The 27,935-nt window shown below is 36.9% G+C and overlaps 2 protein-coding genes across 3 annotated transcripts; both read right to left on the bottom strand.

The window, feature by feature from the left end:
* Positions 1-30: 30 nt before the first annotated feature.
* LOC124626465 (uncharacterized) lies at positions 31-6,432 on the bottom strand. Its single transcript, XM_053677081.1, has 7 exons — positions 6,061-6,432; positions 5,449-5,826; positions 5,229-5,327; positions 4,540-4,575; positions 4,382-4,420; positions 2,254-2,328; positions 31-2,162 (listed from the first exon to the last, which is right to left on the bottom strand). Exons 1-6 carry the CDS (start codon positions 6,122-6,124, stop codon positions 2,282-2,284), a joined length of 663 nt encoding a protein of 220 aa, XP_053533056.1. The 5' UTR covers positions 6,125-6,432; the 3' UTR covers positions 31-2,162; positions 2,254-2,281.
* Positions 6,433-17,332: 10,900 nt separating this feature from the next.
* LOC108260329 (uncharacterized) lies at positions 17,333-25,380 on the bottom strand. Of its 2 annotated transcripts, XM_017460542.3 has the most exons (8): positions 25,138-25,374; positions 24,523-24,903; positions 24,302-24,400; positions 23,610-23,645; positions 23,455-23,493; positions 21,573-21,647; positions 19,267-19,341; positions 17,333-19,175 (listed from the first exon to the last, which is right to left on the bottom strand). In XM_017460542.3, the coding sequence occupies exons 1-8, from the start codon at positions 25,199-25,201 to the stop codon at positions 19,111-19,113; spliced, it is 834 nt and encodes a 277-aa protein (XP_017316031.1). In that variant the 5' UTR covers positions 25,202-25,374; the 3' UTR covers positions 17,333-19,110. The 2 variants fall into 2 exon arrangements, with proteins under 2 accessions (XP_017316031.1, XP_047007812.1); XM_047151856.2 differs by lacking the exons at positions 17,333-19,175; positions 19,267-19,341 and adding an exon at positions 19,803-21,481 and having other exon boundaries at positions 25,138-25,380.
* Between the last annotated feature and the right edge of the window lie 2,555 nt (positions 25,381-27,935).

The raw sequence follows: 27,935 nt of genomic DNA, 5'->3' as shown, positions 1-27,935 counted from the left end.
TGTATTTCCTTTTTGCTGGGGAGAGGAGGAGCTTAGCGTGCCTTTTATCTAGCTATCAGTGCAGTGCAGACCAATGTTGCCACCTTAGCCACTTTTCAGACCCCTTTAGAGGCTTTTTTTTTTTTTTTTTAAACCGCCTAACGACAAATCTAGCGACTTTTTGGACAAACCTTTGGAACTTTCCAAATGTCACCAGTACTGTTCTGCAAGCGCGAGGTCTTGCTTTCCTGCTGCACTCACACCTCTCTCTGAGTCTGCTCTATTCAGTGAGTGTCTGAGAGCCGGGGATTTAACAATGTCATGTATAACGAAACGCGCCCTTCGTCCCAGTTCACATACTTCGTATGAGAATGTTTTTACATGTAAAATAGTTCACATTATTACAGCCTAGTTCTGTTGTTCAAAGTAGTTATAGTGTTCAGAAACATTTTTGATCATTCCTGTTCCATATCTGTCTGTTATATAGTTTTATAAAAGTCATAAAAGTTATTTTAAAAAATCATAAAAGTTATGAAAAGTAATTTTTAAAAAAGTACAAAAACACAAAATAAAAAAATATCTATCTATCTATCTATCTATCTATCTATATATCAAAAACAGATTATAGATTAGGTTATATATAGATAGATTTTATTAGATTAGATAGCTTATAATTATACCTGGTCTTCTCCAATATGGGGGTGGGGGTGAGTGGTGGCGTGCCACATAATAGGGGAGACTTGGTGGGGCTTTAGTTACATAAGGTTGAGAACCTCTGAATTAGGTCAAAGGTGAAGCAACTGGGAATCCAAAGGAAAATAAGATGCTTTCTACTTTCTAAGTGCTCAAGTTCATAAAAAGTTTTACTCAATTAGCTAGTTTTCTCCGTTCACCAGAAAGATTCAGATTCGTTCTGTGTCCCTTTCCGTAAGTTAGATAATTGCACCAGCAGGGGGCGCCAATGTTTTTTTTTTTTTTTTTTTTTTTTTTTTTTTTAGATATTATGAGTAAGTCATTGTTTCATTCAAATTATCCATAAAATTTCACAAGTGTCGACATAATATTGTTTTTTAGTTTAAATTTAGTTTAAATTATAAGCCGATTCTTCAGTTTTTATCGAGAAAAATGGCATTCATGTAAAAAATACAGTGTCATGAGAGAATGAATCCATCCAATCCAAGATGTGATAAGAAGCAAGGTTATGGCATGGATTTCATTGGCCTCCGCTACATTCGGTAGCCTGATATAATGCATGTTAATTTTTCTTTCCTAGTTGTGCACACAGCATACACACATTGATGGATTGTCATTTTATTATCCCTGAAAGTTTCCCCCACTACTCTGTACTCAGTGCCGGTTGCCAGCTTGAACAGAACGATGGCAATCCACCTTCGGGTCAGAACCGGTGGTCGGTGGCAACCTGCGATGGGCCCAACATCAGGACCAGTTAATTGGCACAGCATCTCAAACGTGGGCCGTGACATTCTAAACTTTGCAGCCAGAGACTTTCTGTGAAGTGTCTCTCCACCAGTACCTCTCAGACCCATGGGCTTAGTCGCATAAGAACAATTACCTGGAGCCCTATCAGACAAGCAACTACTCCATTCTAACGTTGTCTTCTGATATTTCATACAATTGCAATTATTTGTGAAATTAAAATAACAGGAAGCTGCCCAGTTTCATTTCATTTTCTCAATACTCTCTCCATTTTACAAATCTGAAGACATGTGGGACACAAAAGGTACACAATTTGCAATATAAAATTATGTATGGAAACGGCTCAAGGGCAGATTTCTTTTGCGATACACCAAAACTTTTGAGACAATTTGTTTTTTTAAAGGATGACAGCATCATGCTCACCATTTTATCAGTAAAAGGCCAATTGTATGGAAACAGGCAGAAGACAGCAAATTTCGAGAAACTTTAAAAAAAAATTTTTTTTACACACTTTCAGTTTGCCAATAACAGAAAAGCGTAAAAGTGGACAGAAACTTGGCTACTGACTGCATAATAAGAATGACATGGGGTAAATTATCAAACTATATATATTCAGTTTTAGTACATATGTCATCATAAACTGTTTTCCTATAAAATGTCACACTGTGTTTATGGCTTCCTTTAGGTTCTATTAACTATTTTTCCTTTCTTGACAGTGGCATACACTGGAGTATCAGATGAAAGCCCTTAAAAAGATGAATTGGAGATAATTATCATTAGATCAATGTCTTAATAGTGTAGCATGCTTAAATACATTATTATTTTAAACACACTTACCTTCCTTTTCTCTTGCATTGTTACTTGATTATGGCTGACAGGAAGTGACATATATTGGATTCTCTCTTGATTCACCTATTTAGAGAAAAATACATCAAGAGAAGTTAGACTTTTTTAACGGATATTCCTTGCATCCCACTACTGTTTTTTAGCATGCCCCTGTGGACTTCACCCGAGTGCTGACTTGTGACAAAGTGTATAACAGGGAGTGGAAATTCTGCATCTGATGACTATAGTTACGCCGACATGTTGACTATCGTTCCTCCAATGGTTCATCTAATGAACTTTACCCGTCAGCAACACGTGACCATAGGGTTTGGTGAGGCAGGCCGACATTAATAAAGACATACCTTCAGACAAAAATTAAGTCCAGAGGCTTTCACAGTTGACTTATGATGCAGCTTACTATCTAGAGAATTTTTAAAGTAACCCTGTAATAGGCTTGAAAGTTTGTGAACCCTTTAGAATTTTCTATATATCTGCACAAATATGACCTAAAACATCGTCAGATTTTTATACAAATCCTCTAGACACAGAGAACCCAATTAAACAAATGAGACAAAAAATATTATACCTGGTCATTTATTTACTGAGGAAAACGATCCAATATTACATATCTGTGAGAAAACACTGCATTCCAGCATAAGAACTCTATCCCATTTGTGAAACATGGTGGTGGTAGTATCATGGTTTCGGTCTGTTTTACAGCATCTGGTCCAGGACGACTTGCCATCCTTGGTGGAACAATGAAGTCTGAATAATATCAGTGATTTCTAAAGGAAAATGTCAGGACATCTGTTCATGAACTGAATCTGATGAGAAAGTGGGTCATGAAACAAGACAATAACTCTAAACACACAAGTCTTTCTATGAAAGAATGGTTAAAGAAGAATAAAGTTAATGTTTTGGAATGGCCAAGTCAAAGTCCTGACCTTAATCCAATAGAAATTGTGGAAGGACCTGAAGCAAGCAGTTCATGTGAGGAAACCCACCAAAATCCCAGAGTTGCAGCTGTTCTGTACTGAGGAACGGGCTAAAATTCCTCCAAGCCGATGTGCAGGACTGATCAACAGTTACTAGAAACATTTAGTTGGAGTTATTGCTGCCCAGATACTGAAAGCAAAGGTTCACATACTTTTGCCACTCACAGATATGTAATATTGGATCATTTTCCTCAATAAATAAGTGAGCAAGTATAATATTTTTGTCTCATAGGTGTGAGGTGTGAGGCAAACGTGCTAACCACTAAGCCACTGTGCACCCCATATCTTGTGACTATGACTACATCTTAAAAACCACACAAAAGTCCCTTGGCATTAAAACCTCGACCCTAGCAATCATGTCACTAACTGTCCTGTCCACTGCTCTTCTTCCACTGAGCATGGAGCAGCATAATTTCTGCCACAATGGGCCTCTATTAGCGCTTGTTGCAGTTCCAACTTTTGACCACTGGGTACAATAATAATTCAATGGAGAGTAAATGGGGCAGTGACCATACGGCCCTGTGATTGCAGAAAGTTGAGTGAATCAATTAAACATTGGCTTATATCTGTCAAATAACAAACATTTTAAGTGTCCAAAATTGTTGGTCACTTGAAAGCGGTATTTCAAGAGAATTAACAAAGTATTAGTATTTCACCAGAATTTATGAAGAATTTTATGAAGATTAACAAGTACTGAATGGTTGATATCCAACCCTAAGGTTGAGCCACCACTGACTTTACATGAGCGTATACAGTAACAATCCTAATGGAGTAATGAATTTCTCCAAAAGGAAATAGCAAGGGCGAGTGGACAAGGGCAAAAACAGTACTGGAACGCAGGTACAGATTCATCAGAATTGTGGACAGTACAAGTCTAAATGGTTACACATGTACAAAGTAGAAATGCCTTAAAATAAATGAAATGAACCAACTCTATTAAATGTGAACAATGCATTTAGAAAAGTCAACACATGATGCACTTATAGCATAGCATTTGAAACTGATAAGCTCTGGATCTAAAGACCATTTATTATTATGGTTTATTAGATAGTTATTATTAAAGGTTTTACACTGAGTCACTACTAGAGGCTTTAGTGCTATATAACAGCTCAAAGTTGGGTTATCAAATACCACAGACTGCTTACTTCCTCTGTCTGAGTGTGCTGTTGCACCCACAACGTTTTCTGCAGAGACACAGGTCAACATTACTGTGTGTGCTAAATAGAACTACTGCAGATACAGAATATACCATATATAAATATAAAGTGTTTATATATAATGTATCAAACACGCATCAACTTACCATAGTCAGCCTCGATAACAGTGATATTCTGTCTGCCTGCAATGTAATTTCAAAGAACATAACTGGAAGTGTAAAATAAAACAAGTGTCCAAGTTTCAGTTCAGAACCTGGACGACTCTGAGACACACACAGTACACTGGAGTGCATTTATTACTGCAGTACATTACTTTTACTTGGACAACGTATACACTCTAGTAAACAATATATAGGACAGACGCTCTTCTTCAAAGTTGTACAATCAAATCTATGAAATTTCACAGAAAGTAACAAATTCTATACATTTGAATAAGATCACAAACAAGCGGATCTGTGTAACCAGTAATGTCAGTAATAACATTCATACACTTCATTCACCTTCAGTAAAACAGAAGAGCCTGGAGGGCATTAACTCATGGTTTATACTATAGGGGCACCTCACATTTTCTCACATGTGTAAACACCTACAAAGCGGAAATGCCTTCAAATAAACTATAGAATGACTCTAGGATGTGTGAATTGTTTTTGCTTTTACAGTGAAAACCACAAGCTAAGTTTCAACAATTCACTTTGTTTGTGTAACTCAAACACTCAGTCTGAAAGCTTGTGATTCTGTTTTATAGTGAAAACCATGATTCCTATGCATGCAAAAAAAGAGACCCAGATGATTAAGAGAACATGAAGATGTGCCTGTAGAAATAACTCAGACTTACGTTTTGCATGTAACAAACAGGTTGTGAATACAGCAAGCAGCACAATTCCTCCTGAGAGTGCTCCAACTGTGCTCCACATTAACTGATAGTTCTCTTGGCCTAGAATATAAATGATAAATTATAGGATATTTAATCCAACACAGCATTGTAAATGTAAAAATATATTCATGTCCATTCCTTAAATATATGTAGTAGTATGTAGGGTACACTTATAATTTACTTTGTTGGATGCTATCAAGCTGTAGCTCCTGATACGCGATTCTGCAGCCGGTCCCGTTAAACAGCTCACAGAGGTAGAGACCCAGATCATACGGCTGCACTTTCTGAAGGAGGATGGAGAAGTTTCCTGATTCAGAGAGCTTAGCGAACGTCTTGATACGTCCACCTTTAGTATCCCAAAACATTACATTTCCCTGTAGAGTGATCTCCACTAGATTGTGTATTGTTGTGTTCCTCTGACTCCACACTACTGCTATATCTGCAGTCTTATCTGATCCGAGGAGAGTTGGATTAAAGTTACACGGCAGCAGGACATCAGACTGGAGCTCAGTAGAAATGTTACTGCTTAGTAAAAGTTCACTTTTGCACAGGCTTTCTCCTGTAATTAAAGAGTAAAGTGTTATGATTTCAAATTTGAACTTAAGTAATACAAAACAATGAACTTTTATTCAAACAGTACTATATTACACAACCATATTTAATGTTTTAATATTTATATTACATGAAGTGCCGAAAATACACTTTAGCTAACAGATCACATAATGTAATATAATGTTCATTTAGATTTTTTTAATCCAGCCTATTGATTAAACAGATCATGTCATACACTTACCACTGAAAGTTGGTAAAATGAGGAGAATCCACAGAGCTCTGAACATGAACCACTGAAATTTCATTTTGCAGCTGTTACTTCTACACTCAGACAAAGGCTACATGATGCATTTCTTTGGCTCTCACTTCCTGAAATGACCTTAAGCGGATATGAAAACTATTTTTGATGCATTGCCCCCAGCTCTACACTATAGAGATTAATAATCTAAAATCTGTATGTCTGATATAACTGATTACAGACTTCAGTTTTACTATCATTAAAATCTCTTTTATAAAGAGGACAAAAAATATAATATGATTATTATAATAAAAGATGAACTGTTTTGGCTTCCATATTTCCATTATTTATTCACATATTAATTAACACAAGACATTTTTGTTTTGCTTTGCTGTTTTTTTTTTTTTTTTTTTACTGGAACAAAATCCATCCCATCCATCCATCTTCTACCGCTTACTCCTTTTCAGGGTCACAGGGAACCTGGAGTCTATCCCAGGGAGCATCGGGCACAAGGCGGGGTACACCCTGGACGGAGTGCCAATCCATCGCAGGGCACAATCACATACACACTCACACACCCATTCATACACTACGGACACTTTGGACATGCCAATCAGCCTACCATGCATGTCTTTGGACTGGGGGAGGAAACCCCCCCAGCACGGGGAGAACATGCAAACTCCACACACACATGGCCCTGGTGGGACTCGAACACACGGAGGAGTGAGACGAACGTGCTAACCACTAAGCCACCGTGCGCCCCGGAACAAAATGTGTAACGTAAAACTAAAGCACATTTTAAGGAGGCAGTTGAATTGAAGAAAAGCACACAAGCTCAAAGAAAAGTGCATAAACAGTCACACCTACAACCTGAACACACCTTCTGCATCAACTGAGTGTCATATCACAGCAAACCAGTGACCACATTTCACATACTGCACTGCGGCCTACAAACATGGCCAGCATGGCTGCAATTCCCAGAACACTCACACACACACACAGAACACACACTCATTCTAATCACGCACACCTGAATCCAATTCACAGCACTCACAACCACGCTATATATAAGACTTTTCGAACACTATGACTTTGTGAAGTATTACTCTCAGTTGCTCAGTCTCTGTCGTAATTCTAAGCCTTATCGCGTGGTTGCTTTTCTGGTTATGGACTTTGTTTACCCTGTTGACCTCGATTCTCTGTTCTGCCTAGTTTTCCTGTTTCGCTGATCGTTTGACCCTAGCCTGCCTTGGACTTTGTTTTCTGCCTGATCCTTTGTACTTCATATTGTTTTATTAAACTGCCATACCTGCACTTACTTCCATCTCAGCCTCCATTACCTGACACTGGGTTTCTGTACACCACAAGCGCGTTGACTTTCAGCCTCACTACAGAAACACTACAGTTGATGCAATGTTTATAGTTGTTGTTTTTTTAAAAAAATGTTTGTGTTATTATCTTGCATTATTTGTCTCTCATTAGTCTATGAGGGTGAGTCAAAGGAAAAACTTAAGAGTGTGACATAAATTAGAATTGAATCCAAGTTTTTTCTAGAGAAATCCAGACACTTGTTAAGCGCTGGAACTCTTGCGTTGAAGGAAAGTGAGATGCACTTTTGTGACACCTAATTGCAATAAATGCAAAATAAAAAGAATTAATGGTTTCATTTATTATAGGCACTTTATAACCTGAGGGATAGATAACTGGTGTAGGTGAGGACAATTTTCACTATAATGTAAACTAAAGAATGAAAGCATAGCCAAAGTACACCATATGGCCAAAAGTTTGTGGACACCTGACCATCACACCCATATGTGGTTCTTCCCCAAACTGCTGTAACAAAGTTTGTCAGCACACAGTTGTCTGGAGCAGTGTTTCTCAACCAGGGGGGTAGCGATCGGAAGGGGGGTGCAAATTATTTTCAAGAAAAAAAACACAGACTGCATCATTTGGGTGCTCGGTTTATTTTATTGCTTTTCAAATAGAATGTGCATGAATGAAAAACACCGCGTTCCCTCTGCCTCTGTATTTTCTTTTTGCTGGGGAGAGGCAGAGCTTAGCCTGCCTTTTATCTAGCTGTCAGTGCAGTGCAGACCAATGTTGCCACCTTAGCCACTTTTCAGACCCCTTTAGAGACTTTTTTTTTTGCCAACCCCCCCCCAAAAAAGGCGCCTAACGACAAATCTAGTGACTTTTTGGACAAACTTTCACAACTTTCCAAATGTCACCAGTACTGTTCTGCAAGCGCGAGGTCTTGCTTTCCTGCTGCACTCACACCTCTCTCTGAGTCTGCTCTATTCAGTGAGTGTCTGAGAGCCGGAGATTTAACAATGTCATGGATAATGAGACGTGCCCTTCGTCCCAAATTACATAATTCGTATGAGAATGTTTTTAGAACGCAAGATGAATGGAATGTAACATGTTTTACATGTAAAATAGTTCATGTTATTACAGCCTAGTTCTGTTGTTCAAAGTAGCTATAGTGTTCAGAACATTTTTGATCATTCCTGTTCCATATCTGTCTGTTATGTAGTTTTATAAAAGTTATTTTTTAAAAATCATTAAAGTTATGAAAAGTAATTTTTTTTTAAAAAGTACGAAAACACAAAATAAAAAAAATCTATCTATCTATCTATCTATCTATCTATATATATATATATATATATATATATATATATATATATATATATATATATATATCAAAAACAGATTATAGATTAGGTTATATATAGATAGATTTTATATAGAATAGATTATCATTATACCTGGTCTCTTCCAATATGGGGGTGGGCGTGCCACATGATAGGGAAGACTTGGGGGGGCTTTAGTTACAAAAGGTTAAGAAGCTCTGAATTAGGTAAAAGGTGAAGCAACTGGGAATCCAAAGGAAAAGAAGATGCTTTCTCCTTCCAAAGTGCGCAAGCTAACAGAAAGTTTTACTCAATTAACTAGTTTTCTCCGTTCACCAGAAAGACTCAGATTCGGTCAGTGTCCCTTTCCGTAAGGTACATGATTGCACCAAAAGGTGGCGCCAATGAGTGTTTTCCCCCCCAGCTATTACGAGTAAGTCATTGTTTCATTCCCTCAATACATTCATTTAAAAACGCCAAGAGTTCAAGAGATTTATTAAAATTGTCATGTCCAATCCAAAAGAACAGATCTGGTGAATAAGAGGGCCAGGTTGTAAAATGAAATATAACAACAGCACCACTTTATTGAACCCTCTTTTAAAGTAGGGGAAAGACAGTGTGTAAGCCCAAAACAATAAAATTCAAATGAAAAGGAAAACTACACTATTATTTGTATATGGGGTTCTACGAAATGATTAAAAGCATCAACCTAGGCAATGTGAGATATTAAACAAGTACGTAGTTGTAAAGTCTAAGGTCAGCACCATGTTTCACACCAAAACAACAAAATGATCAAGTAGCAGTAGTTCCCTGGAGTAGGGGCAAAAGCACAAAGCTGCATCACCAGTGACGGCTCGTCATGATAACAGATGGAGGGCTAAAATCTAATATCGATCAATAACTCGACAATGAAACTATTAAGATTAAGGAGTGCATTATATCACAATGTCTCAGTAGTTACATTTCCATCAAAGGATGTCTTTCAGATTTTATGTGTGAATGTCTGTGGTTTAGCGCATTGAAATGTTTACAGCTGATGGAAACGCAAATTATATATGAAATTTCACAAGTGTCGACCTAATATTGTTTTTTAGTTTAAATTTAGTTTAAATTCTATGTCGATTCTTCAGTTTTTATCGAGAAAAATGGCATTCATGTAAAAAAAAAATACAGTGTCACGACAGAATGAATCCATCCAACCCAAGATGTGATAAGAAGCAAGGTTATGGTATGCATTTCATTGGCCTCGTGACATTCTAAACTTTGCAGCCAGAGACTTTCTGTGAAGTGTCTCTCCACCACTACCTCTCAGACCCATGGGCTTAGTCGCATAAGAACAATTACCTGGAGCCCTATCAGACAAGCAACTACTCCATTCTAACGTTGTCTTCTGATATTTCATACAATTGCAATTATTTGTGAAATTAAAATAACAGGAAGCTGCCCAGTTTCATTTCATTTTCTGAATGCTCACTCCATTTTACAAATCTGAAGACATGTGGGACACAAAAGGTACACAATTTGCGATATACACAAAATTATGTATGGAAACGGCTCAAGGGCAGATTTCTTTTGCGATACACCAAAACTTTTGAGACAATTTGTTTTATTTTAAAGGATGACAGCATCATGCTCACCATTTTATCAGTAAAAGGCCGATTGGATGGAAACAGGCAGAAGACAGCAAATTTCACAAAAAATTTTTTTTAACACATTTCAGTTTGCCGATAACAGAAAAGCGTCAAAGTGGACAGAAACTTGGCTACTGACTGCATAATAAGAATGACATGGGGTAAATTATCAAACTATATATTCAGTTTTAGTACATATGTCATCATAAACTGTTTTCCTATAAAATGTCACACTGTGTTTATGGCTTCCTTTAGGTTCTATTAACTATTTTTCCTTTCTTGACAGTGGCATACACTGGAGTATCAGATGAAAGCCCTTAAAAAGATGAATTGGAGATAATTATCATTAGATCAATGTCTTAATAGTGTAGCATGCTTAAATACATTATTATTTTAAACACACTTACCTTCCTTTTCTCTTGCATTGTTACTTGATTCTGGGTGACAGGAAGTGTCAAATATTGGATTCTCTCTTGATTCACCTATTTAAAGAAAAATACATCAAGAGAAGTTAGACTTTTTTAACGGATATTCCTTGCATCCCACTACTGTTTTTTAGCATGCCCCTGTGCACTTCACCCGAGTGGTGACTTGTGACAAAGTGTATAACAGGGAGTGGAAATTCTGCACCTGATGACTATAGTTACGCCGACATGTTGACTATCGTTCCTCCAATGGTTCATCTAATGAACTTTACCCGTCAGCAACACGTGACCATAGGGTTTGGTGAGGCAGGCCGACATTAATAAAGACATACCTTCAGACAAAAATTAAGTCCAGAGGCTTTCACAGTTGACTTATGATGCAGCTTACTATCTAGAGAATTTTTAAAGTAACCCTGTAATAGGCTTGAAAGTTTGTGAACACTTTAGAATTTTCTATATATCTGCACAAATATGACCTAAAACATCGTCAGATTTTTATACAAATCCTGAAGACACAGAGAACCCAATTAAATAAATGAGACAAAAAATATTATACCTGGTCATTTATTTACTGAGGAAAACGATCCAATATCACATATCTGTGAGTGGCAAAAGTATGTGAACCTCTAGGATTAGCAGTCAATTTGAAGGTGGAATTAGAGTCGGGTGTTTTCAATCAATGAGATGACAATCAGGTGTGAGTGAGCATCCTGTTTTATTTAAAGAACAGGAATCTATGAAAGTCTGATCTTCACAACAGGTGTTTGTGGAAGTGTATCATGGCACAGACAAAGGATGTTTCTGAGGACCTCAGAAAAAGAGTTGTTGAGCTCATCTGGCTGGAAAATGTTACAAAACCATCTCTAAAGGGTTTGGACTTCACCAATCCACAGTCAGACAGATTGTGTACAAATGGAGGAAATTTAAGACCATTGTTACCCTTCTAGGAGTGGTCAACTAACAAAGATCACACAAACAAACAGTTCATCAAAGAGCAAGATGTGGAATAGTCTGTGAGGTCACAAAGGATCCCAGGGTAACTTCTAAGCAATGACAGGCCTCTCTTACATTGGCTAATGTTAATGTTCACGAGTCCACCATCAGGAGAAAACTGAACAACAGTGGTGTGCATGGCAGGGTTGTAAGGAGAATGCCACTACTCTCCATAAAGAACATGCTAGCCATCTGCATTTTGCTAAGGATCATGTGGACAAACCAGAAGGCTATTGGAAAAATGTTTTCTGGATGGATGAGACCAAAATACAGCTTTTTGTTTTAAATGAGAAGCGTTGTGTTTGGAGAAAGGAAAACACTGCATTCCAGCATAAGAACCTTATCCCATCGGTGAAACATGGTGGTGGTAGTATCATGGTTTGGGCCTGTTTTGCTGCATCTGGGCCAAGACAGCTTGCCATCATTGATGGAACAATGAATTCTGACTAACACCAGTGAATTCTAAAGGAAAATGTCAGGACATCTGTCCATGAACTGAATCTGAAGAGAAAGTGGGTCATGATACAAGACAACAACTCTAAACGCACAAGTCATTCTATGGAAGAATGGTTAAAGAAGAATAAAGTTAATGTTTTGGAATGGTCAAGTCAAAGTCCTGACCTTAATCCAATAGAAATTGTGGAAGGACCTGAAGCAAGCAGTTCATGTGAGGAAACCCACCAACATCCCAGAGTTGCAGCTGTTCTGTACTGAGGAACGGGCTAAAATTCCTCCAAGCCGATGTGCAGGACTGATCAACAGTTAACGAAACATTTAGTTGGAGTTACTGCTGCCCAGATACTGAAAGCAAAAGTTCACATACTTTTGCCACTTACAGATATGTAATATTGGATCATTTTCCTCAATAAATAAATGACCAAGTATAATATTTTTGTCTCATAGGTGTGAGGCAAACGTGCTAACCACTAAGCCACTGTGCGCCCCATATCTTGTGACTATGACTACATCTTAAAAACCACACAAAAGGCCTGAAACAGATGCCCTTATCCAGAGCGACTTACATTTTATTTCATCCATACATCTGAGCAGTTGAGGATTAAAGACATTGATCAATGGCCCAACAGTGTCAGCGCCGGGGTTTGAACTCATGACCTTCCAATCAATAGCCCAATGTCTTAACCACTGAGCTAACATTGCCCTAGACCTTGTGGTATATCATACAATAGAAATTGTTCTGTGTATAACTGTATGCATTTATACTTTGTCTTTGTGAAAATGTATTCGATTTAATTGAGATTATCTGCTATTAAACAAGATCTTGGCGGCTAGCCGATTTGGCATTAAAACCTCTACCCTAACAATCATGTCACTAACTGTCCTGTCCACTGCTCTTCTTCCACTGAGCATGGAGCAGCATAATTTCTGCCACAATGGGCCTCTATTAGCGCTTGTTGCAGTTCCCATCTTTGACCACTGGGTACAATAATAATTCAATGGAGAGTAAATGGGGCAGTGACCATACTGCCCCATGATTGAAGAAAGTTGAGTGAATCAATTAAACATTGGCTTATATCTGTCAAATAACAGACATTTTAAGTGTCCAAAATTGTTGGTCACTTGAAAGAGGTATTTCAAGAGAATTAACAAAGTATTAGTATTTCACCAGAATTTATGAATTTATAAATATAAAGTGTTTATATATAATGTATCAAACACGCATCAACTTACCATAGTCAGCCTCGATAACAGTGATATTCTGTCTGCCTGCAATGTAATTTCAAAGAACATAACTGGAAGTGTAAAATAAAATAAGTGTCCAAGTTTCAGTTTTCAGACTACTCTGAGACACACACAGTACACTGGAGTGCATTTATTACTGCAGTACATTACTTTTATGTAATGTATACACTCTAGTAAACAATTTATAGGACAGACGGTCTTCTTCAAAGTTGTACAGTAAAATCTATTAAATTTCACAGAAAGTAACAAATTCTACACATTTGAGCGGATCTGTGTAACCAGTAATGTCAGTAATAACATTCATACACTTCATTCACCTTCAGTAAAACAGAAGAGCCTGGAGGGCATTAACTCATGGTTTATACTATATGGGCACCTCACATTTTCTCACATGTGTAAACACCTACAAAGCGGAAATGCCTTCAAATAAACTATAGAATGACTCTAGGATGTGTGAATTGTTTTTGCTTTTACAGTGAAAACCACAAGCTAAGTTTCAACAATTCACTTTGTTTGTGTAACTCAAACACTCAGTCTGAAAGCTTGTGCTTCTGTTTTATAGTGAAAACCATCATTCCTATGCATGCAAAGAAAAGAGACACAGATGATTAAGAGAACATGAAGATGTGCCTGTAGAAATAACTCAGACTTACGTTTTGCATGTAACAAACAGGTTGTGAATACAGCAAGCAGCACAATTCCTCCTGAGAGTGCTCCAACTGTGCTCCACATTAACTGATAGTTCACTTGGCCTAGAATATAAATGATAAATTATAGGATATTTAATCCAACACTGACATTGTAAATGTAAAAATATATTCATGTCCATTCCTTAAATAGATGTAGTAGTATGTAGGGTACACTTATAATGTACTTTGTTGGATGCTGACAAGCAGGTGAAGCTCCTGATACGCAGTTCTGCAGCCGGTCCCGTTAAACAGCTCAAAGCGGTAGAGACCCAGATGATACGGCTGCACTTTCTGAAGGAGGATGGAGAAGTTTCCTGATTCAGGGATCTTAGCGAACGTCTTGATACGTCCACCTTTAGTATCCCAATACATCACTTCTCCCTGTAGAGTGATCTCCACTAGATTGTGTATTGTTGTGTTCATCTGACTCCACACTACTGATATATCTGCAGTCTTATCTGATCCGAGGAGAGTTGGATTAAAGTTACACGGCAGCAGGACATCAGACTGGAGCTCAGTAGAAATGTTACTGCTTAGTAAAAGTTCACTTTTGCACAGGCTTTCTCCTGTAATTAAAGAGTAAAGTGTTATGATTTCAAATTTGAACTTAAGTAATACAAAACAATGAACATTTATTCAAACAGTACTATACTACACAACCATATTTAATGTTTTAATATTTATATTACGTGAAGTGCCGAAAATACACTTTAGCTAACAGATCACATAATGTAATATAATGTTCATTTAGATTTTTTTAATCCAGCCTATTGATTAAACAGATCATGTCATACACTTACCACTGAAAGTTGGTAAATTGAGGAGAATCCACAGAGCTCTGAACATGAACCACTGAAATTTCATTTTGCAGCTGTTACTTCTACACTCAGACAAAGGCTACATGATGCGTTTCTTTGGCTCTCACTTCCTGAAATGACCTTAAGCGGATATGACAACTATTTTTGATGCATTGCCCCCAGCTCTACACTATAGAGATTAATAATCTAAAATCCGTATGTCTGATATAACTGATTACAGACTTCAGTTTTACTATCATTAAAATCTCTTTTATAAAGAGGACAAAAATGTGAGAAAGATGAACTGTTTCCATGTTGCCATCATTTATTCACATATTAAGTAACACAAGCCATTTTTGTTTTGCTTTGCTGTTTTTTTTTTCTGGAACAAAATGTATAATGTAAAACTATTTATTATATTCTGCACATTTTAAGGAGGAAGTTGAATTGAAGAAAAGCACACAAGCTCAAAGAAAAGTGCATAAACAGTCACACCTACAACCTTAACACACCTTCTGCATCAACTGAGTGTCATATCACAGCAAACCAGTGACCACATTTCACATACTGCACTGCGGCCTACAAACATGGCCAGCATGGCTGCAATTCCCAGAACACTCACACACACACACACACACAGAACACTCACACTCATTATAATCACGCACACCTGAATCCAATTCACAGCACTCACAACCACGCTATATATAAGACTTTTCGAACACTATGACTTTGCGAAGTATTACTCTCAGTTGCTCAGTCTCTGTCGTAATTCTAAGCCTTATCGCGTGGTTGCTTTTCTGGTTATGGACTTTGTTTACCCTGTTGACCTCGATTCTCTGTTCTGCCTAGTTTTCCTGTTCCACTGATCGTTTGACCCTAGCCTGTCTTGGACTTTGTTTTCTGCCTGATCCTTTGTACTTCATATTGTTTTATTAAACTGCCATACCTGCACTTACTTCCATCTCAGCCTCCATTACCTGACACTGCTTTTCTGTACACCACAAGCACGTTGACTTTCAGCCTCACTACAGAAACACTACAGTTGATGCAATGTTTATTGTTGTTGGTTTTTTTTTAATGTATGCATTATTATCTTGCATTATTTGTCTCTCATTAGTCTATGAGGGTGAGTCAAAGGAAAAACTTAAGAGTGTGACATAAATTAGAATTGAATCCAAGTTTTTTCTAGAGAAATCCAGACACTTGTTAAGCGCTGGAACTCTTGCGTTGAATGAAAGTGAGATGCACTTTTGTGACACCTAATTGCAATAAATGCAAAATTAAAAGAATTAATGGTTTCATTTATTATAGGCACTTTATAACCTGAGGGATAGATAACTGGTGTAGGTGAGGACAATTTTTCCCTATAATGTAAACTAAAGAATGAAAGCATAGCCAAAGTACACCATATGGCCAAAAGTTTGTGGACACCTGACCATCACACCCATATGTGGTTCTTCCCCAAACTGCTGTCACAAAGTTTGTCAGCACACAGTTGTCTGGAGCAGTGTTTCTCAACCAGGGGGGTAGAGATCGGAAGGGGGGTGCAAATTGTTTTCAAGAAAAAAACAGACAGTGCATCCTTTGGGTGCTCGGTTTATTTTATTGCTTTTCAAACAAAATGTGCATGAATGAAAAACACCGCGTTCCCTCTGCCTCTGTATTTTCTTTTTGCTGGGGAGAGGCAGAGCTTAGCATGCCTTTTATCTAGCTGTCAGTGCAGTGCAGACCAATGTTGCCACCTTAGCCACTTTTCAGACCCCTTTAGAGACTTTTTTTTTGCCAACCCCCCCAAAAAAGGCGCCTAACGACAAATCTAGTGACTTTTTGGACAAACTTTCACAACTTTCCAAATGTGGCCAGTACTGTTCTGCAAGCGCGAGGTCTGGCTTTCCTGCTGCACTCACACCTCTCTCTGAGTCTGCTCTATTCAGTGAGTGTCTGAGAGCCGGAGATTTAACAATGTCATGGATAAAGAGACGTGCCCTTCGTCCCAAATTACATAATTCGTATGAGAATGTTTTTAGAACGCAAGACGAATGGAATGTAACATGTTTTACATGTAAAATAGTTCGTGTTATTACAGCCTAGTTCTGTTGTTCAAAGTAGCTATAGTGTTCAGAACATTTTTGATCATTCCTGTTCCATGTCTGTCTGTTATATAGTTTTATAAAAGTTATTTTTTAAAAATCATTAAAGTTATGAAAAGTAATTAAAAAAAAGAAAAAAAGTACGAAAACACAAAATAAAATAAAAAATCTATCTATCTATCATATATATATATATATATATATATATATATATATATATATATATATATATATATATATATCAAAAACAGATTATAGATTAGGTTATATATAGATAGATTTTATATAGAATAGATTATCATTATACCTGGTCCTTTCCAATCTGGGGGTGGGCGTGCCACATGATAGGGAAGACTTGGGGGGGCTTTAGTTACAAAAGGTTAAGGACCTCTGAATTAGGTCAAAGGTGAAGCAACTGGGAATCCAAAGGAAAAGAAGATGCTTTCTCCTTCCAAAGTGCGCAAGCTAATAAAAAGTTTTACTCAATTAACTAGTTTTCTCCGTTCACCAGAAAGACTCAGATTCGGTCAGTGTCCCTTTCCGTAAGGTACATGATTGCACCAAAAGGTGGCGCCAATGAGTGTTTTTTTCCCCCCAGCTATTACGAGTAAGTCATTGTTTCATTATCTCAATACATTCATTTAAAAACGCCAAGTGTTCAAGAGATTTATTAAAATTGGCATGTCCAATCCAAAAGAGCAGATCTGGTGAATAAGAGGGCCAGGTTGTAAAATGAAATATAAACAACAGCACCACTTTATTGAACCCTCTTTTAAAGTAGGGGAAAGACAGTGTGTAAGCCCAAAACAATAAAATTCTAATGAAAAGGAAAACTACACTATTATTTGTATATGGGGTTCTACGAAATGATTAAAAGCATCAAACTAGGCAATGTGAGATATTAAACAAGTACATAGTTGTAAAGTCTAAGGTCAGTACCATGTTTCACAACAAAACAACAAAATAGCAGAACAAAGTACAAAACTTTCAAAGTTTACAAAACAACAAAGTAGCAGTAGTTCCCTGGCGTAGGGGCAAAAGCACAAAGCTGCATCACCAGTGACGGCTCGTCATGATAACAGATGGAGGGCTAAAATCTAATATCGATCAATAGCTCGACAATGAAACTATTAAGATTAAGGAGTGCATTATATCACAATGTCTCAGTAGTTACATTTCCATCAAAGGATTTCTTTCTGATTTTATGTGTGAATGTCTGTGGTTTAGTGCATTGAAATGTTTACAGCTGATGGAAACGCAAATTATCCATAAAATTTCACAAGTGTCGACCTAATATTGTTTTTTAGTTTAAATTTAGTTTAAATTCTATGTCGATTCTTCAGTTTTTATCGAGAAAAATGGCGTTCATGTAAAAAATACAGTGTCATGACAGAATGAATCCATCCAACCCAAGATGTGATAAGAAGCAAGGTTATGGTATGCATTTCATTGGCCTCGTGACATTCTAAACTTTGCAGCCAGAGACTTTCTGTGAAGTGTCTCTCCACCAGTACCTCTCAGACCCATGGGCTTAGTCGCATAAGAACAATTACCTGGAGCCCTATCAGACAAGCAACTACTCCATTCTAACGTTGTCTTCTGATATTTCATACAATTGCAATTATTTGTGAAATTAAAATAACAGGAAGCTGCCCAGTTTCATTTCATTTTCCGAATGCTCACTCCATTTTACAAAGATCTGAAGACATGTGGGACACAAAAGGTACACAATTTGCGATATACACAAAATTATGTATGGAAACGGCTCAAGGGCAGATTTCTTTTGCGATACACCAAAACTTTTGAGACAATTTGTTTTTTTTAAAGGATGACAGCATCATGCTCACCATTTTATCAGTAAAAGGCCGATTGGATGGAAACAGGCAGAAGACAGCAAATTTCACAAAAAACATTTTTTTAACACACTTTCAGTTTGCCGATAACAGAAAAGCGTAAAAGTGGACAGAAACTTGGCTACTGACTGCATAATAAGAATGACATGGGGTAAATTATCAAACTATATATTCAGTTTTAGTACATATGTCATCATAAACTGTTTTCCTATAAAATGTCACACTGTGTTTATGGCTTCCTTTAGGTTCTATTAACTATTTTTCCTTTCTTGACAGTGGCATACACTGGAGTATCAGATGAAAGCCCTTAAAAAGATGAATTGGAGAAAATTATCATTAGATTAACGTCTTAATAGTGTAGCATGCTTAAATACATTATTATTTTAAACACACTTACCTTCCTTTTCTCTTGCATTGTTACTTGATTCTGGCTGACAGGAAGTGTCATATATTGGATTCTCTCTTGATTCACCTATTTAGAGAAAAATACATCAAGAGAAGTTAGACTTTTTTAACGGATATTCCTTGCATCCCACTACTGTTTTTTAGCATGCCCCTGTGGACTTCACCCGAGTGGTGACTTGTGACAAAGTGTATAACAGGGAGTGGAAATTCTGCACCTGATGACTATAGTTACGCCGACATGTTGACTATCGTTCCTCCAATGGTTCATCTAATGAACTTTACCCGTCAGCAACACGTGACCATAGGGTTTGGTGAGGCAGGCCGACATTAATAAAGACATACCTTCAGACAAAAATTAAGTCCAGAGGCTTTCACAGTTGACTTATGATGCACCTTAATATCTAGAGAATTTTTAAAGTAACCCTGTAATAGGCTTGAAAGTTTGTGAACCTTTTAGAATTTTCTATATATCTGCACAAATATGACCTAAAACATCGTCAGATTTTTATACAAATCCTCTAGACATAGAGAACCCAATTAAACAAATGAGACAAAAAATATTATACCTGGTCATTTATTTACTGAGGAAAATGATCCAATATTACAGATCTGTGAGTGGCAAAAATATGTGAACCTCTAGGATTAGCAGTCAATTTGAAGGTGGAATTAGAGTCGGGTGTTTTCAATCAATGGGATGACAATCAGGTGTGAGTGAGCATCCTGTTTTATTTAAAGAACAGGAATCTATGAAAGTCTGATCTTCACAACAGGTGTTTGTGGAAGTGTATCATGGAACGGACAAGGGATGTTTCTGAGGACCTCAGAAAAAGAGTTGTTGAGCTCATCTGGCTGGAAAATGTTACAAAACCATCTCTAAAGGGTTTGGACTTCACCAATCCACAGTCAGACAGATTGTGTACAAATGGAGGAAATTTAAGACCATTGTTACCCTTCTAGGAGTGGTCAACTAACAAAGATCACACAAACAAACAGTTCATCAAAGAGCAAGATGTCTGTGGTTTAGCGCATTGAAATGTTTACAGCTGATGAAAACGCAAATTATCCATAAAATTTCACGTGTTGACACAATATATTTTTTTTGTTTAACTGTAGTTTAAATTCTATGCCGATTCTTCAGTTTTTATCAGAAAAATGGCATTCATGTAAAAAATACAGTGTCACGACAGAATGAATCCATCCAATCCAAGATGTGATAAGAAGCAAGGTTATGGTATGCATTTCATTGGCCTCCCCTACATTCGTTAGCTTGATATAATGCGTGTTAATTTTTCTTTCCTAGTTGTGCACACAGCATATACACATTGATGGATTGTCGTTTTATTATCCCTGAAAGTTTCCCCCACTACTCTGTACTCAGTGCCGGTTGCCAGCTTGAACAGAACGATGGCAATCCGCTTTCAGGTCAGAACCGGTGGTCGGTGGCAACCTGCGATGGGCCCAACATCAGGACCAATTCATTGGCACAGCATCTCAAACGTGGGCCGTGACATTCTAAACTTTGCAGCCAGAGACTTTCTGTGAAGTGTCTCTCCACCAGTACCTCTCAGACCCATGGGCTTAGTCGCATAAGAACAATTACCTGGAGCCCTATCAGACAAGCAACTACTCCATTCTAACGTTGTCTTCTGATTTTTCATACAATTGCAATTATTTGTGAAATTAAAATAACAGGAAGCTGCCCAGTTTCATTTCATTTTCTGAATGCTCACTCCATTTTACAAAGATCTGAAGACATGTGGGACACAAAAGGTACACAATTTGCGATATACACAAAATTATGTATGGAAACGGCTCAAGGGCAGATTTCTTTTGCGATACACCAAAACTTTTGAGACAATTTGTTTTATTTTAAAGGATGACAGCATCATGCTCACCATTTTATCAGTAAAAGGCCGATTGGATGGAAACAGGCAGAAGACAGCAAATTTCACAAAAAAATTTTTTTTAACACACTTTCAGTTTGCCGATAACAGAAAAGCGTAAAAGTGGACAGAAACTTGGCTACTGACTGCATAATAAGAATGACATGGGGTAAATTATCAAACTATATATTCAGTTTTAGTACATATGTCATCATAAACTGTTTTCCTATAAAATGTCACACTGTGTTTATGGTTTCCTTTAGGTTCTATTAACTATTTTTCCTTTCTTGACAGTGGCATACACTGGAGTATCAGATGAAAGCCCTTAAAAAGATGAATTGGAGATAATTATCATTAGATTAACGTCTTAATAGTGTAGCATGCTTAAATACATTATTATTTTAAACACACTTACCTTCCTTTTCTCTTGCATTGTTACTTGATTCTGGCTGACAGGAAGTGTCATATATTGGATTCTCTCTTGATTCACCTATTTAGAGAAAAATACATCAAGAGAAGTTAGACTTTTTTAACGGATATTCCTTGCATCCCACTACTGTTTTTTAGCATGCCCCTGTGCACTTCACCCGAGTGGTGACTTGTGACAAAGTGTATAACAGGGAGTGGAAATTCTGCACCTGATGACTATAGTTACGCCGACATGTTGACTATCGTTCCTCCAATGGTTCATCTAATGAACTTTACCCGTCAGCAACACGTGACCATAGGGTTTGGTGAGGCAGGCCGACATTAATAAAGACATACCTTCAGACAAAAATTAAGTCCAGAGGCTTTCACAGTTGACTTATGATGCAGCTTACTATCTAGAGAATTTTTAAAGTAACCCTGTAATAGGCTTGAAAGTTTGTGAACCCTTTAGAATTTTCTATATATATCTGCACAAATATGACCTAAAACATAGTCAGATTTTTATACAAATCCTCTAGACACAGAGAACCCAATTAAACAAATGAGACAAAAAATATTATACCTGGTCATTTATTTACTGAGGAAAATGATCCAATATTACAGATCTGTGAGAAAACACTGCATTCCAGCATAAGAACTCTATCCCATTTATGAAACATGGTGGTGGTAGTATCATGGGTTCGGTCTGTTTTACAGCATTTGAAATTCTGAATAATATCAGTGAATTCTAAAGGAAAATATCAAGACATCTGTCCATGAACTGAATCTGATGAGAAAATGGGTCATGAAACAAGACAACAACTTTAAACACACAAGTCATTATATGAAAGAATGGTTAAAGAAGAATAAAGTTAATGTTTTGGAATGGCTAAGTCAAAGTCCTGACCTTAATCCAATAGAAATTGTGGAAGGACCTGAAGCAAGCAGTTCATGTGAGGAAACCCACCAAAATCCCAGAGTTGCAGCTGTTCTGTACTGAGGAACGGGCTAAAATTCCTCCAAGCCGATGTGCAGGACTGATCAACAGTTACTAGAAACGTTTAGTTGGAGTTATTGCTGCCCAGATACTGAAAGCAAAGGTTCACATACTTTTGCCACTCACAGATATGTAATATTGGATCATTTTCCTCAATAAATAAGTGAGCAAGTATAATATTTTTGTCTCATAGGTGTGAGGCAAACGTGCTAACCACTAAGCCACTGTGCGCCCCATATCGTAAATGGGGCAGTGACCATACTGCCCCGTGATTGTACAAAGTTGAGTGAATCAATTAAACATTGGCTTATATCTGTCAAATAACAATAATTTTAAGTGTCCAAAATTGTTGGTCACTTGAAAGAGGTATTTCAAGAGAATTAACAAAGTATTAGTATTTCACCAGAATTTATGAAGAACTTTATGAAGATTAACAAGTACTGAATGCCTGATATCCAACCCTAAGGTTGAGCCACCACTGACTTTACATGAGCGTATACAGTAACGATCCTAATGGAGTAATGAATTTCTCCAAAAGGAAATAGCAAGGGCGAGTGGACAAGGGCAAAAACAGTACTGGAACGCAGGTACAGATTCATCAGAATTGTGGACAGTACAAGTCTAAATGGTTACACATGTACAAAGTAGAAATGCCTTAAAATAAATGAAATGAACCAACTCTATTAAATGTGAACAATGCATTTAGAAAAGTCAACACATGATGCACTTATAGCATAGCATTTGAAACTGATAAGCTCTGGATCTAAAGAGCATTTATTATTATGGTTTATTAGATAGTTATTATTAAAGGTTTAAATCTGAGTCACTACTAGAGGCTTTAGTGCTATATAACAGATCAAAGTTTGGTTATCAAATACCACAGACTGCTTACTTCCTCTGTCTGAGTGTGCTGTTGCACCCACAACGTTTTCTGCAGAGACACAGGTGATTACTGTGTGTGCTAAATAGAACTACTGCAGATACAGAATATACCATATATAAATATAAAGTGTTTATATATAATGTATCAAACACGCATCAACTTACCATAGTCAGCCTCGATAACAGTGATATTCTGTCTGCCTGCAATGTAATTTCAAAGAACATAACTGGAAGTGTAAAATAAAACAAGTGTCCAAGTTTCAGTTCAGAACCTGGACGACTCTGAGACACACACAGTACACTGGAGTGCATTTATCACTGCAGTACATTACTTTTACTTGGACAATGTATACACTCTAGTAAACAATATATAGGACAGATGCTCTTCTTCAAAGTTGTACAATCAAATCTATGAAATTTCACAGAAAGTAACAAATTCTATACATTTGAATAAGATCACAAACAAGCGGATCTGTGTAACCAGTAATGTCAGTAATAACATTCATACACTTCATTCACCTTCAGTAAAACAGAAGAGCCTGGAGGGCATTAACTCATGGTTTATACTATATGGGCACCTCACGTTTTCTCACATGTGTAAACACCTACAAAGCGGAAATGCCTTCAAATAAACTATAGAATGACTCTAGGATGTGTGAATTGTTTTTGCTTTTACAGTGAAAACCACAAGCTATGTTTCAACAATTCACTTTGTTTGTGTAACTCAAACACTCAGTCTGAAAGCTTGTGCTTCTGTTTTATAGTGAAAACCATCATTCCTATGCATGCAAAAAAAAAAGAGACCCAGATGATTAAGAGAACATGAAGATGTGCTTGTAGAAATAACTCAGACTTACGTTTTGCATGAAACAAACAGGTTGTGAATACAGCAAGCAGCACAATTCCTCCTGAGAGTGCTCCAACTGTGCTCCACATTAACTGATAGTTCTCTTGGCCTAGAATATAAATGATAAATTATAGGATATTTAATCCAACACTGACATTGTAAATGTAAAAATATATTCATGTCCATTCCTTAAATAGATGTAGTAGTATGTAGGGTACACTTATAATTTACTTTGTTGGATGCTGACAAGCAGGTGAAGCTCCTGATACGCAGTTCTGCAGCCGGTCCCGTTAAACAGCTCACAGAGGTAGAGACCCAGATGATACGGCTGAACTTTCTGAAGGAGGATGGAGAAGTTTCCTGATTCAGAGAGCTTAGCGAACGTCTTGATACGTCCACCTTTAGTATCCCAAACCATCACATTTCCCTGTAGAGTGATCTCCACTAGATTGTGTATTGTTGTGTTCCTCTGACTCCACACTACTGCTATATCTGCAGTCTTATCTGATCCGAGGAGAGTTGGATTAAAGTTACACGGCAGCAGGACATCAGACTGGAGCTCAGTAGAAATGTTACTGCTTAGTAAAAGTTCACTTTTGCACAGGCTTTCTCCTGTAATTAAAGAGTAAAGAGTTATGATTTCAAATTTGAACTTAAGTAATACAAAACAATGAACTTTTATTCAAACAGTACTATACTACACAACCATATTTAATGTTTTAATATTTATATTACGTGAAGTGCCGAAAATACACTTTAGCTAACAGATCACATAATGTAATATAATGTTCATTTAGATTTTTTTAATCCAGCCTATTTATTAAACAGATCATGTCATACACTTACCACTGAAAGTTGGTAAAATGAGGAGAATCCACAGAGCTCTGAACATGAACCACTGAAATTTCATTTTGCAGCTGTTACTTCTTCACTCAGACAAAGGCTACATGATGCATTTCTTTGGCTCTCACTTCCTGAAATGACCTTAAGCGGATATGAAAACTATTTTTGATGCATTGCCCCCAGCTCTACACTATAGAGATTAATAATCTAAAATCTGTATGTCTGATATAACTGATTACAGACGTCAATTTTACTATCATTAAAATCTCTTTTATAAAAAGGACAAAACATATGAGAAAGATGAACTTGAACTATTTTGGCTTCCATGTTTCCATCATTTATTCACATTTTTGTTTTGATTTTCGTTTTTTTTTGTTTGTTTGTTTGTTTGTTTTTACTGGAACAAAATGTATAATGTAAAACTATTTATTATATTCGGCACATTTTAGGGAGGAAGTTGAATTGAAGTAAAGCACACAAGTGCATAGAAAAGTGCATAAACAGTCACACCTACAACCTGATCACACCTTCTGCATCAACTGGGTTTCTGTACACCACAAGTGCACTGACTTTCAGCCTCACTACGGAAACACTGCAGTTGATGCAATGTGAAATCCACTTGTTAAGCTCTGGAACTCTTGTATTGAAAGAAACTGAGATGCACTTTTGTGACATGTATTTGCAATAAACAATCTAATAGTTTAATTTATTATAGATACTTTATAATATGAGGGGGGAAATTGGTGTAGCTGTGGTAATTTTTCCCTATGAACTAAGATGAAGAATGAAAACGTAGCCAAAGTACACCATATGGCCATAAGTTTGTGGACACCTGACCATCACACCCATATGTGGTTCTTCCCCAAACTGTTGACATAAAGTTGAAAGCTCACAATTTTCCAGAATGTCTTTGTATGCTGTAGCATTAAGACTTTCCTTCACTGGAACTAAAAGGCCCCAAACCTGTTTCATCATGACAATGCTCCTGTGCACAAATCAAGCTCGTTAAACACATTCAGTACGTTTACATGGACAACAATAATCCGATATTAACCCAATAAAGACAATACTCTGATTAAGAAACTACCATGTAAACAGCGTTTATTGATTACCTTAATCCGGCTAAAGTCATGCCGTCTAATGGTTGCCCGCTGCCGTGTGTGTATATGTCCTGTTGTATTTCACGATACAGTGGAAGGGAAAGTGTCGGTGCTTCGCAAAGCTTCATTTCACCATCAGTGAATTCTGGTGTCGTTTTACAACGCGAGTATGTAGTCATGTCTCTGGAAATTCAGTTATCAGTGTCCTTATGTTTAGTGAGACAGTGTCCTCACCAGTGCCAAAACTCGTCTACACAATACACTGATTCACGACCTACTGAACTAGGGAACTGGTTGAGACACACCTAATGTTATTTAAACTAGCTGGCTATTGATGTCCTACATGATGAGACCAAAGTCCCTGTAGACCTGCTTAAAGTTGTAACAGAATAATAATAATAATAATAATAGTAATAATAATAATAAAAATGAGTCGAATAATATAATATAACTTAATATAAAAATGTTAAATAAATGTCTCCTTACATGTCAACAATTAATCACATTTTAAAAATCTGTTTATGTGGAGGGTTCGCTGTAGAAGTCCCTATGTGGGGGTGCTACCTCTCTGAAATGAGTTTTTGCAGGGTGGGATGTCTGTGAAAGTGAGTTTTAAAGAAAAGCTTGAAGTAATTTCCTTTACATCCTGATAGCTATTACTAAAGTAGATGCCTGGACCAAAAACAAACAAACAAACAAACACAAAACATATTTTTGTCAATGTTTTTTCCATGTTTTGAATTTGCTAAAATTTGCCTTTAAAAAAAATTCTAAATAAAGGTTTAGAGATTTTATAAATTCATAAACTTAAATACTAACGAAATTCAAATCTCAAATACAGACTTTATGTCAATTGGGCAAAAGATGAACCATCTAGGAATCCAAAGGAAAACTGCAAGCTTTCAAAGTGCTCAAGCAAATACAAAGTTTTACTCAGTTAGCTAGTTTTCTAGTATTTAATGTTCTAGCATGTTAAGCTACACTAATGTTAGCTTGCTGGAAAACATCCACGAGTTAACAGACAAAGTTATCTGTTTAACAGGAATTTAACTAGAAATTTCAGTAGAACTTTAGATGCACTTTTGCTTGTATTGCCTCATTTCTAAGTCGCTTCGGATAAAAGCATCTACTAAATTAATAAATATAAATGTAAATGTACGTATCTCATTGCGGTTCATATCTGCTGTTTTGACTCAATTCAAATCACAGTCATGGTTGTGAGTGTGGCAGACGGCTGATTTCAACACTGTGGTCAAAAAAAAATCATGACTATTACATATTACAGCATGTTGTTTAAAACTTTCATCTGTAATTAGTTATTATTGTCGTTAGATGGCGCCACTCTGCCATTATTCCTTGTGGCAGTGTGTTAAAAATGAGAACCACTTTTTCACCAAGGTAAAAACAAACATCTTGTGTGTAAGAAAGGCGTTGCAGCGTTCAGTGAATTCATTTCCAGTCAGTATTTTTCAACCAAACATGCTAACTATGCTAGCGTGCAAGTGAGCTCAGTAAACCTGCTTTAGCAAACTAGCAAGACGAGCAAATCCTTACAACCTAAGTGTAAAAGAAGAACGAAATATTTAACTTTTAGTCATTTATTCTCATCTATATATCTGTATAAGCATTTTCAATTTCTCTGAGTGGAAACAAGAACGCGGCTGAATTAATGAAGTGAAATATTCATTTCACAAGCAATTA

This window comes from Ictalurus punctatus, chromosome 28 (assembly GCF_001660625.3).
Source record: "Ictalurus punctatus breed USDA103 chromosome 28, Coco_2.0, whole genome shotgun sequence".
In the NCBI taxonomy this organism is placed as follows: Eukaryota; Metazoa; Chordata; class Actinopteri; order Siluriformes; family Ictaluridae; genus Ictalurus; species Ictalurus punctatus.
The sequence above is the reverse complement of the archived record's forward strand: the minus strand, read 5'-3'. Positions and strand labels throughout refer to the sequence as shown.

Bases quoted from the DNA above. Each gene is read 5' to 3' on its own strand.
- LOC124626465 (XM_053677081.1), bottom strand. From the start codon at position 6,124: ATGAAATTTCAGTGGTTCATGTTCAGAGCTCTGTGGATTCTCCTCATT. The intron at 5,328-5,448 runs GTAAATTATAAG...TTTATATTCTAG, and splicing joins GCTTGATAGCATCCAACAAA to GCCAAGAGAACTATCAGTTA. The intron at 4,576-5,228 runs GTAAGTCTGAGT...ATTACATTGCAG, and splicing joins CTGTTTGTTACATGCAAAAC to GCAGACAGAATATCACTGTT.
- LOC108260329 (XM_017460542.3), bottom strand. From the start codon at position 25,201: ATGAAATTTCAGTGGTTCATGTTCAGAGCTCTGTGGATTCTCCTCATT. The intron at 24,904-25,137 runs GTAAGTGTATGA...CTTTAATTACAG, and splicing joins CATTTTACCAACTTTCAGTG to GAGAAAGCCTGTGCAAAAGT. The intron at 21,648-23,454 runs GTAAGCAGTCTG...TTCTCTAAATAG, and splicing joins AGCACACTCAGACAGAGGAA to GTGAATCAAGAGAGAATCCA.